This window comes from Lynx canadensis, chromosome A2 (genome assembly GCF_007474595.2).
Source record: "Lynx canadensis isolate LIC74 chromosome A2, mLynCan4.pri.v2, whole genome shotgun sequence".
Classification (NCBI taxonomy): domain Eukaryota; kingdom Metazoa; phylum Chordata; class Mammalia; order Carnivora; family Felidae; genus Lynx; species Lynx canadensis.
Window position 1 is genome coordinate 155,731,962 of NC_044304.2, and position 12,686 is coordinate 155,744,647.

The window sequence follows — 12,686 nt, forward strand, 5'->3', positions numbered from 1 at the left end:
CAAAGTATGAAAATATTGGCTACATCCTGAATGTGTTTGACTACTGTTGTATATACTCTTTCTAATTCAGCACCGACTAAAGTGAACAGAAATTAATGGTTTTGACACTCAATAATGTGAAACTCAGAGAAATGTTACCATCTTCAGGGGCTTCTTTCTTTGTTTTGAAGCCACCAGCCTCTTCAGAGGATGGGGTGTGTCTGAGGTCGGTTTCACTTAAAATAGGTATTCTTTTTTTTTTTTTTTAATTTTTTTTTTCAACGTTTATTTATTTTTGGGACAGAGAGAGACAGAGCATGAACGGGGGAGGGGCAGAGAGAGAGGGAGACACAGAATCGGAAACAGGCTCCAGGCTCTGAGCCATCAGCCCAGAGCCTGACGCGGGGCTCGAACTCCCGGACCGCGAGATCGTGACCTGGCTGAAGTCGGACGCTTAACCGACTGCGCCACCCAGGCGCCCCTAAAATAGGTATTCTTAACCACTGAGTTGTTCAGAGATTCCATGGAAGATAAGAAACCTTGGTAGTCTTGTTACACGAACTCAGAAGAAGAGGAAAGGAGGGTGGCCAAAATGTCAAATACAGAAAAGACTCTTTGGGGGTAAAAAAGCTTAGGAGTCATTATTTACGTTAATTCTGTATTTATTTAGGTAACATCTTCATTTGTCATAAGATGCAAAGTGATTCTCCTGTAGCCCCAGAAGAGATTGAAAATGAAGCTGATTGGTTTCTCTCTGCCAATGTGATATATAAAATTGGTGAGTCTGCCTTAAATCCTGACCTGTATATTATCATCCTATAAAATTTATACTGATGAATCCCATTTATTCCAGTTTTAAAGACATGCTTGTAAAGGGCTCTGTTTCTTTTTCTTCTTCTTCTTTTCTTTTCTTTTTTTTAGGTGACTTGGGTCATGTGACATCAATAAACGAACCAAAGGTAGAGGAGGGAGATAGTCGCTTCCTGGCTAATGAGATTTTACACGAGGTAAAGATCAGGCAAACAGAGGGCATTTTATAATTCAATGAATCCTTTGACTCTCAAATGAAGGTTCACAGAACAAGAAATGAAAAGTATATATTTATAATTAAACTTTACATTATCTCTTTTCCTATTCAGAATTGAGACTGAGGATAAGAAAGAAACTTGAAAAAAGCATGAGCAAAGCTGGTTCAATCATGGATTAATCACTGGTTTTACTGTTCTTTATAAAGTTCCTTTACTGTTTCTAGTCTTTCTTAGACTTCCTAAACTCATGAATTCCCTAGTAGAAAGGAAGCCTTTATTGGTTCAACCCATCTTTATCAGGATATCATCCTTTTGATAGCACCACCAGCTCTGGTGAAATGAGCTTTGGTTATTGTCTACCTTCCAGGATGTCTGCAGAGTCAGGGCTAGGAAGGATTTAACTCCTTCCAGGATGATCATATCTGCGACCAGTTAATCTATGCTTGGAGTCTCTTTGAGCCTGACAGAACAAAATGACGCTAAGATTCTGCCTTAAACTCTTCAGGGCACAGCAGTGTGAATCAGGTGGATTTGCACCGTATCCTTTGTCTTTTCTAGAAATAAACCACTAGCCACAGCAGATGTGACCTTGCCCATTGTGTCTGTTTAAGCTCCTACGTACTCAGTCATCTCTCTCACCTGTTGTCCTGATCTAGACTCAATTCACTTAGCAAACTAACTGGCTTTCCCGTCTTCTGTTTTGAAGGATTATCGGCACCTTCCCAAGGCAGACATATTTGCCTTGGGATTAACAATTGCAGTGGCTGCCGGAGCAGAGTCGTTACCCAGCAATGGTGCCATGTGGCATCATATCCGTGAGGGTAACCTTCCAGACCTTCCTCAGGAACTCTCAGAAGAATTTTGCATTCTACTCAAGGTGGTATCTCTTATGAGATCAAGAGAAGATAGAAATGTCTATTTTTAAAAAATGTAATGGCCAGGAGGTGGGGAAAGAGGAAAGCAGATGCTGGTAGTGCCACTGACAGAGGAAAAAAGGAATCATGATCCCGAAGACCAGGCAAGACATAGATAGGACAGACCGAAAGTTTCTCAAGAAAACTTAGAAGATATCATAAAGCCTTTTATATTCCAGTTTAAAATCCTGTTACATTTTTTTTCTCTGCCCTTCCCAACAACCCTGTTAAGGTGGGAAATTCAGGAAACCAAGGCTCAGAGCAGTTCCTGGACTTGTATTCTCATCTTTGATAATTGATTCACTCTAAAATCAAACTTAGGTCTTTTTGCTCTTATTTTAGGGTTTTAACTGTTGTCATTGAAGTGGTGAGACTACAAAAAAATTTTGAATTTTGAGTGTATAGAAGAAAACATAAGCTACTTTATTGATGAATAACGGACACCACCACCAATCACATGCACTATTAGAAAAAGGCATAATGTCAGTTCAGGAATTTATGTGTTACTTGAACTCCATGGTATCTGAGTATGTGGAGGGACAAGGAAAGGAAGCTGTTATGTTGAAACAGAGGTACAAAAAAATACACTGTTGAGAAGTTTAAAATTATACTAAGGAAAAAAAATGTGTACATAAGACTTCATGGCTTAAAGAACAGGATTGGTTAGAATTCCTAAAACAGCTTTAGAGACATCTACTCTTGGGGATTAAATGTGAGTTTCATAGTTCACCTGAAAACTTGAAATTTAGTTACAAACTTGTCTTCTTCCGAATAGGCAAACCTTGCTCACAGTGGACTTTAGTGCAAGCCTAATCATCTATTTCTATGTGTGAATTGCTCTTAGACTTAGTTGATACATACTGAGTACTTCAGTGCTGGCCCAGTGTGCTAATAATACATGTATGTTAATTCATGTAATTCTCACAATACTCCAGTAGGTGGATGTTGTTCTCCCAAATATCAAAAAAGGGGAAGTGAGTTTCAGCAAAGTTAAGTGACTTGCTCAAGGCTATTTAGTAAATGGTGGAGCTGCCTCTGAACATTGGTTCCCAAATGGAAGGTTCAGTGTTTCCTCCATTATACAACATTGCTAATTGCTGTAAACAATTAGCTATTTTCTACTGTATTCAAGCCATTTTAGGTTACAGACACCCTCTACCTGAAGATGAATGCTGTAGGAATACGGCCATGGTGGGGTAGCCTTAGTTTTAAGTGAAAAGGAGCATGTTGTGGTAGAAAGCAAACTGAACTAGGAGTTGGGTGACCTCGGTTTTAGTCTTGGTCCCATCAATAACTTGAACAAGCCACTTTTTATCTCAGGACCTCAGTGTCTTCCCATTTAAAATTAAGGCATTAGACTGGTTAATCATCCAACCAGCTCCAAAATAGGATACTTAAAGGCAGGCCAAAGGTGTGGTTGACTGATGCAGAGTGTAGAGAAGATGCTCCCATCTTCGGTGGAGCTAAGTTCTCACTTATTTCTTCCCCCACAAAGTTAAAAGCAGTTTCACAAAACTCCCCAGCAGAGGTTGGGCGCAGCTGGCTTGGGTAGGGAGATTCTCCCAGCAGTGAAGAAGCTTCTATTTCCTTCCTTTTGGTCTAACACCAACAGAACATGATCCACCCTGACCCAAGGGAGAGACCTTCTGCAGCAGCTCTGGCCAGAAGTCGAGTTCTCCGGCCCTCCCTTGGGAAAGCAGAAGAGCTCCAGCATCAGCTTAACTTGGAAAAGTTCAAGACAGCCACACTGGAAAGGTAGAGGTTTTTTTGAGTAAACTCTAGGCCCAATGTGGACTTGAACTCACAACCTTGAGATCGAGACTTGCATGGGCACCTCTGGAAAGGTAGATATTGGATGCTGGAGTTTAGAAAGAATCTCTTTGTGTACTATGTACAGTGATATGACTGCTCTGGTGTGTCTTCTCTGGACTCAAGTGGAACCCAACATTAAAATACATAGGCCCCTCTTCACAAAGATATGAGCAGCATGAGGCCCTTTGTAGCATGGGGCTGGGAGACTCTGTGATTAGACTCCTTGAGAGAGAAAATTCCCATTAATGCAAAGGAAGCAAAGTGAGGAATACAAGGAAATACAACCAGCAAAGAACTCTTAGTGGGATGCTGTGTGACAATAGGGGTTCAAGTAACTGGTGAATGATCACCCAGTGAAGATACCTATAGTTAAGGTCAGAAGAGACCCATTTAACAAATCCATTACATTTCAAGGGCAGGCAGACACACTGTCTTCGTACATGTTAAGAAGTATTTCTCCAATCCAAAGGAAGCAGTCTGATCACATATTCACGTAAGCTTGTATTCACGCATGCATTCATTAATCTATTCTTTCATTAAACAAATGGGAATTCATTAATTAGATAGGATGGGGTTAGTATAAAGGTCAGGCACTGATGTTTGAGCAGAGTTCTGAAGGCATTTTTAAGTGATTATTGCATACTCTATGCACTGCTGGAAATATAAAAGATGAAAAATGGTCCTTGTTTGAAATAAACTTAGAAATCCAACTTGTTTTGGATATACAATCCGTCTTGAAATGATAAACTTTAAAAGTCCCCCAAGTGATTTTTTGGCAATGTTGTGGAGACACCAAGCCTTTAGTCAGGGATTCTTCCGAATAAGCAACTTGATATTTTTTTGCTCTAGTTTTGGATTCCATTTTCCTAGCTAATAAACAAAATAAAAATACTTATATTCTTATATATACATATACATATTCACATATATGTTTGTATTATGTATATAAGTGTAGTGTGCACCTTCTGTGAAAACCAGCTATGGAGGCACAGGTGACTGTCGTTAGACATCACAGTAATGGGGGCCTACCACAGAGATGGGGCAGATGCCTTCTTGAAATTATCTAGACCAAGGATCGGAAACTTTTCTGGAAGGAGCTAGAGAGTAAATATTTTATGCTTTGTGGGGCATACTATCTTTGCTGCAGTGACTCAGCTCTGTTGTAGTAATGTGAAAGCAGCCACAGACAATATATAAACAAATGGGTATGGCTGAGTTCCAACGAACAGGTGGTGGGCCAGACTCGACCCATGCGTTGTGCTTCACAGACCCCTGCAGTTTTCATATATAGCCAGTAGGGTTGTTTCCTTATTTAAATTTTTTTCATGTTTTCTTTCTTTCTTTCCTTTTAAAATGTTTTGGTTAATTCCAGTTAGTTAACAGTGTCAGATATTAGTTTCAGGTGCACAAATAAGTAATTTAACACTTCCATACATCACCCTGTGCTCACTGAGACAAGTGTACTATTTAACCCCCATCATCTTTTTGACCCATTCTCCTACCATCTGATAACCATCGGTTTATTCTCTATAATTAAGAGTCTTTTTCTCGGTTTGTTTCTCTTATTTTTTCCCTTTGCTGCTTTGTTATGTATCTTAAATTTCACATGAGTGAAATCATATGGTATTTATCTTTCTCTGACTGACTTATTTCACTTAGCATTATACCATCTAGCTCCATCCAAATTGTCGCAAATGGCAAGATTTCATTCATTTTTATGGTTGAATAATATTCCAATATATATATACCACATCTTCTTTATTCATTCATTTATCAATGGATACTTGGACTGCTCCCATAATTTGGCTATTGTAGATAGTGCTGCTACAAATATAGGGGGCATGTACCCCTTTGAATTAGTGTTCTTGTATTCTTTGGGTAAATACCTAGTAATGCAATTGCTGAGTCATAAGGTAGTTCTATTTTTAACTTTTTGAGGAACCTCCATACTGTATTCTAGAGTGGCTGCACCAATTTGCATTCCCACCAACAGTGCAAGAAAGTTCCTTTTTCTCCACACCCTCACCAACACTTATTTCCTGTATTTTTGATTTTAGCCATTCTGACTGGTGTGAGGTGATGTCTTATTGTAGGTTTGATTTGCATTTCCTTGATAAGTGATGATGAGCATGTTTTCATGAGTCTGTTGCCCATCTGGATGTCTTCTTTGGAGAAATGTCTGTTCACATCTTCTGCCCATTTTTAAATGGAATATTTGTTTTTTGGGTGTTGACTCCTATTCTTTATATATTTTTGAAATATATAAATCCTTTATCAGATATGTAATTTGCAAATACCTTCTCCTATTCATTAGGTTGCCTTTCAGTTTTGTTGATCGTTTCCTTCATTGTGCAGATGCTTTTTATTTTGATGAAGTCCCAATAGTTTATTTTTGCTTTTGTTTCCGTTGCCCCAGGAGACCTATCTAGTAAGAAGTTGCTATGGTCGATGTCAAAGAAGTTACTGCCTGTGTTCTCTTCTAGGATTGTTATGGTTTCAGGTCTCAAATTTAGGTCCTTAATCCATTTTGAATTTGTTTTTGTGTGTGGTGTAATAGGTGGTCCAGTTTCATTCTTTTGAATGTTCTGTCCAGTTTTCCCATTACCATTTGTTGGAGAGACTGTCTTTTTCCCATTGGATATTCTCTCCTGCTTTGTTGAACATTAATTGACCATATAATTATTTCTGGATTTTCCATTCTGTTCCATTGACTTGTGTGTCTATTTTTACGCTGGTATCATACTGTTTTAATTACAATAGTTTTGTGATATAACTTGAAATCTGGAATTGTGATGCCTCCAGATTTTCTTTTCTTTTTCAGGGTTGCTTTGGCTATTTGGGGTCTTCTGTGGTTCCATACAAATCTTAGGATTCTCTATTATAGTTCTGTGAAAAATGAAAAAATGTGAAAAATGTGAAATATTTAACAGTATTTGTTCTTCCAATCCATGGGCATGGAATGTGTTTCCATTTCTTTGTGTTGTCTTCAATTTCTTTCATCAGTGTTTTATAGTTTTCAGAGTAAAGATCTTTTACCTCTTTGGTTAGGTTTATTCCTAGGTATCTTATGGTTTTTGATGCAATTGTAAATGGGATCAATTCCTTGATTTCTCTTTCTGTTGCTTCATTGTTGGTGTATAGAAATGCAACAAATTTCTGCATATTGATTTTGTATCCTGTGACTTTCCTGACTTTGTTTATCAGTTCTGGTGGTTTTTTTTGTTTTGTTTTGTTTTGTTTTTGGTGGCATCCTTCAGGTTTTCTATATAGAGTATCATGGTATCATGTCATATGCAAATAGTACAAGTTTTACTTCTTCCTTACTGATTTGGATTCCTTTTATTTCTTTTTGTTGTCTGATTGCTGTGGCTAGGACTTCTTGTACTATGTTAAATAAAGATGGTGAGAGTGGACATCCTTGTTTTGTTTCTGATCTTAGGGGGAGAGCTTTCAGTTTTTTCCCATCAAAGATGATGTTAACGGTGGTTTTTCACTGATGGCCTTTATTATGTTGAGATATGTTGCCTTTAAACTTTGTTGAGGGTTTTTATCATGAATCGATGTTGTACTCTGTCAAGTGCTTTTTCTGCATTTACTGAAAGGATCATATGGTACTTATCCTTTCTCTTACTGATGTGATATATCTCATTGATTGATTTGCAAATACTGAACCACCCTCACAACCCAGGAATAAATCTCACTTGATTGTGGTGAATGATTTTTTTAATGTATTGTTGAATTTGCTTTGCTAGTATTTAACTGGGAATTTTTGCCTCTATGTTAGAGATACTGGCTTACAGTCCTTTTTAGTGGTGTCTTTATCTGGTTTTTATTTTTAAAAATTTTAAACATCCTTTATACCCCAATCAGTAGGATTTAAGAAACCTAATCTGCCACGTGTCGTGGCATGTGTGTACCAGCTATTTTTAAAGATAATCACAGGAGCTAAGTTTCTCTTCCGTGTATAGCTCAGGCTTGCTTCTATAAATACTGAAATAAAAAGAAAAATCTATATGTTGGTTTTGATCATAAATATTCTCTTTAATTTAGGATCAAGTAATATGTTTTTTCCCCCTTTTAATTGCCAGGGAACTGAGAGAAGCTCAGCAGGCCTGTTCCCCCCAGGAAGAACATGGTGACCCTGGGGTCTCTGGGACCCCCACAGGACCAAGAAGCACCAAACGCGTGGTGGGAGGAAAAAGTGCAAAGTCTTCCAGCTTCACCTGTGGGAAGTCTTCCCCATAAGAACTCCTTTCACACCAACCCTCCTTCTGACTTATAGCTTCCAGAAATAGATATTGACTGTGTCCATCTTCCTCTTACAAATGGGGAGATTAACCAACTTGAATGCCCAAAGATTTCAAAAGCTACTCATAATTTAGCATTCACTGCCAAGATCCTAAAGCTAGTAGCCTCGTATTAGTGGTGGTGCCAGGTACAATCTTGGGCAGCCATTTCTCTTCTCGGTTATATTCCCAAGGCCACGTCACCACGGTCACGTTTCACATTCATGCCTAATGGGAAAGCACGTGTCTCTGAACTAAACAAGAGGGAGCAAGGCCCTCGGCACAGCCTGTGGACTGCGGGGCTGTGGTAGCTGACTGCCTCCCAAGGAACAGGACATTCCCTGCACGTAGAAAGGGGTATAATTTTGTTTTGAGTTGAGGTAACAGCTTATAATAAAATGTGCATGTATTTCAACAACGCTTCTCAGGGTAAATTATGGCATTCCTAAAAGAATTCTCAGCCACTTTGAGCAAGTGATTTTCCTGCTCTATTCTTTTAGTGAAGACCGTCCCTTATTCTGGTATTATATTTATTAAAAAAGTGACTTCACCATTCTGTGAGGTGGGTAGAAATAAGAATAGAGAACTTGTAATTTCTGAACTGGCTATTAACTTATGGTACAAACCGCTGGGTAAAGGGTTTGAGGAAAATGTAGTGTGGCTGTTCTCCTTCAAACTGTTTGCCCTGATCCAGTTATGACTGGTTTTGATTTTCTGGGGGTCACCAATTTCTTCTTGGTTTTTATCAGAATTTGGCTTTGTTTCCTATGATTTTATCATATTTTAATCGAAATTCTTTTCTCTGTATATATTTTTAAAGGAATGGAACATTTGTAAATAAAGGTTTTTATCTTGTCCAAAGCCAAATATGGGTGAAGCACTCTTCTTTGTGACATGTAATTAACAAAGAGTGAAATTTCTGTTGGAAATCATTTCATGAGTAGATAGGTGAGAGAATCAGTAGGTTGGTAGTAACAGGTCTTGGCTGCAAGGCCCAGATTTGTGGACCCCAAAGCTAATAATGGTCAAGCTCTGATATATAAAATAATGTTGGTCATAAAGGCACTGATAACTTCTAGTGTGTCCTACTAATAAAGGTAGCTTGTTAATGGTTTGTAGGCTTTTTTTTTTTTTTTTTGCTGCCTTACATCCTTCTTTCCCTTGCATTTTAAAAAGCAAATTAAGAAATTTTTAAAAACTGAATAAACCATCATACCATTATTTCTTCTGTCTTGGAGTTGCAATTATTTCCATGCAGTTAAGTGGGGTAAATTGCTGTGTATTGCCCATTGCCATTTAAAGAAATCTAATCTTTATTCAAGGTTTTAAAATGGAGTTAATGTATCTCTTGCTTCTCTGACCCTGGCCATATCCCTTGCAGTATAGAGTGGGGTCAACTACAATTTGTGATTTAGAAAAAGGTATATTATTATGAATATGCAATGCATAGACCAGAGTTCTTCTCAGCACTGATAAGTAGTACTATCAAGGTCTATAACCCCTCCTCTACCCTGTTCCTCAGAGCCCCTGTTAGCACCTGAATGGCCTGGTTGGGGGGAGGAGGACAAGGGGGGTGGTTTCCACAGCACCACAAAGCTACTAAATCAGCAGGTAGCTGCATAGACACTGCTGAGTGTGAGTGGGACTGGGTCTTCACTGGGCTAGCGATTTAATCCCTTCCAGTTCAGTTGGAGGTTTAAGTTTACCCCTTGCCTCAGTAAGAAGCTGCATTCTCAGTCCTGAAGTTCTGTTTCCGCACAGAGATCACAAGATAACCCAGGGAACTAATGATCAAGTATTAACATCATTGCACTGCCAATATTAAAGTTAAATATTTTAGGATATAAATACGGTGCTTTACTATAGATATTCTTTTATTTTATTTTATTTTTATTTTTATTTATTTATTATTTATTTATTTATTTATTTATTTTCAATATATGAAGTTTATTGTCAAATTGGTTTCCATACAACACCCAGTGCTCATCCCAAAAGGTGCCCTCCTCAATACCCATCACCCATCCTCCCCTCCCTCCCACCCCCCATCAACCCTCAATTTATTCTCGGTTTTTAAGAGTCTCTTATGCTTTGGCTCTCTCCCACTCTAACCTCTTTTTTTTTTTTCCCCTCCCCCATGGGTTTCTGTTAAGTTTCTCAGGATCCACATAACAGTGAAACCATATGGTATCTGTCTTTCTCTGTATGGCTTATTTCACTTAGCATCACACTCTCCAGTTCCATCCATGTTGCTACAAAGGGCCATATTTCATTCTTTCTCATTGCCACGTAGTACTCCATTGTGCACATAAACCACAATTTCTTTATCCATTCATCCGTTGATGGACATTTAGGCTCTTTCCATAATTTGGCTATTGCTGAGAACTATAGATATTCTTTTTTTTTTTTTTAATTTTTTTTTAATGTTTTTATTTATTTTTGAGACAGAGAGAGACAGAGCATGAGCAGGCGAGGGGCAGAGAGAGAGGGAGGCACAGAATCTGAAATGGACTCCAGGCTCTGAGCTGTCAGCACAGAGCCCGATGCGGGGCTCGAACTCATGAATCGCGAGATCATGACCTGAGCCAAAGTCAGACGCTTAACCGACTGAGCCACCCAGGCGCCCCAGAACTATAGATATTCTTAAACACACACTGACATTAAGCTGCCAACAGATAATCTTGAGACTTAAAGGAATACTATTATACTTCACTAAGCTCTAACATACGTATCAGTTTATAGAAGCCATTCATCTAAAGCTCTACAAAGATGAACATTGAAAGATAAAGGTCAGCATTTCAGCCTGAATGGTTAACTTTTTTATCTCTATATGAACCATAATTTCGATCCTGATTTACATAAAAATTGTCAGGTTGATTTTTTAAAAATGATTTAACAACAAAACATAGCCATAATAACTAATAACTGAAGTATTGCTAAAATTGCTTTTGAGCCACTTTAAAATAGATGCTAGTAATCCATTTAGATAGGAAGTGCTGTAATTTTCCAACCATTATCATGAGGCTAGAGAAAAACTGATTTAGAAGCAAAGTGAAAACCTGATTAAAAATTCCAAAAAATGTTTTTCTACAGCAATAATATTGTCCAAAGCTTCCTATCTGTGATAAAGCATTACCAGCCCTAATCTCTACCACTCATAGCTGCTCATAGCTGAGACTTTTTCTAATTTAGAGGGGAAAAAAAGGCATGGCCAAAGATAACTTTGTGGCCATGGGCATCTATGAGATACTTCTCTTTCTCAGCTAGCTCTGCAAAGGATGAGAGCCCTTGATTATTCCACTACTGCTGGGGGTAATGGGAGCTGATTAAAGCTGCAATGCTATCTGTCAATACTTTTCAGCACTGAGAAGGCCCTTTCTGGGTCCATGGATGAATGACAAAGTCTCCAATTATGCAAACTGGAGATTCTTGAAGGGGTATCTCTATTATGAAAATGCATTCAGCCATTCTTCCAGGTCCCTGATTTTTTTGTTGTTTGTTTTTAGTTTTCTAATTTCAGGCTTATTTGAACATCCTTCTACATTCTTTCTATTTTTTCTTCCTATTTCTTTGTTCTGGCCTGTGACCAGAACCCTTTTAAAGCCTCTCCTTGATTTAAAGCATGATTTTTGACAAGATATTCACAAGGTCCCCGTCCTCTAATAACTCGCAGTCACTGGGGAAGAGGAGGCACCTTCATGGTCATTTAAATTATAACACAAGATGAGCTGTGTGTAAAGAAAGTGAACTGCGAGAACAAAGTAAGGACTTTATTTGAGTAGAGAATTTTGAAAGTGTGGAGAAGGGCATTTCAGACCCTGAGGACAGTGAGAGCAAAGCAATGCTGGAGGATTTGTTGTGGGGAAGGAAGATCGAGTAGAAAACAGGAAAATGCTTTATCTCCATTTGTCCATGAAATTGTATATTTTATACATTTTAATGTTTTTGCTTATCAAGAAAAAGGAAAGTAGCAGCACTTGCAACTGTTCCAACAGTCTAAGGAGCATGTGTATTGGTAAATCCTGTGTGAGAACTGAGATTAGCTTAACATGCTATTTATGTAGATTAAGATGTTATTTATAAAGTTATGAGTTTGCCCAAGGCTGTCTGTTTTTAACTGGTGTGACCCTTTCTTAAAATTATTTATTTTCAGAGAAAGAGAACATGCAAGTGCCCACAGGGGAGGGGCAGAGAGAGAAAGGGAGAGAGAATCCCAAGCAGGCTCCACACTGCCAGCACAGAGCTCAACGTAGGGCTCGAACTCATGAAATATGAGACCATGACAGGAGCCCAAATCAAGAATTGGATGCTTAACTGACTGAGCCACCCAGGCACCCTTTCTGCTTTTTAATTTGAAACAACCTTTTTCATACTCCTCACTCAAAAGTATGTGCAAATAGAAAGAGAGAGATGTCAGTGGAATAATGAAATAACTTATAGGACTAAGTGAGTGGATATAGACAAATGCATGTAGGTGATCAGGGAGACGTTTTTTAAAGATGATTCCAAAGTTCAAGTCTGGGAGAATGTTGGTACCATTAAAATAAACAAATAGCTTAGAAGGGAAAAATTGGCTTTGGAGGAAAGGATGAATTTAGTTTTTCATTTGACTCAACCGTTCAAGTAGAAGTTGAGATTTTTAAATAGGAAATCATTGGAAGGCACTGGCA

General features: G+C 38.4%; 1 protein-coding gene across 1 annotated transcript in view; it reads left to right on the top strand.

Annotated features, from left to right (window-relative positions):
- The window catches only part of WEE2 (WEE2 oocyte meiosis inhibiting kinase), a 28,119-nt gene extending 19,792 nt beyond the window's left edge, over nt 1-8,327 (top strand). Inside the window, exons 7-11 of the mRNA XM_030308592.1 lie at nt 650-757; nt 901-986; nt 1,714-1,884; nt 3,534-3,676; nt 7,822-8,327. Coding sequence (XP_030164452.1) covers nt 650-757; nt 901-986; nt 1,714-1,884; nt 3,534-3,676; nt 7,822-7,978 — 665 coding nt within the window. The 3' untranslated portion in view covers nt 7,979-8,327. The remainder of the gene's footprint in view (nt 1-649; nt 758-900; nt 987-1,713; nt 1,885-3,533; nt 3,677-7,821) is intronic.
- Nucleotides 8,328-12,686: the final 4,359 nt, after the last annotated feature.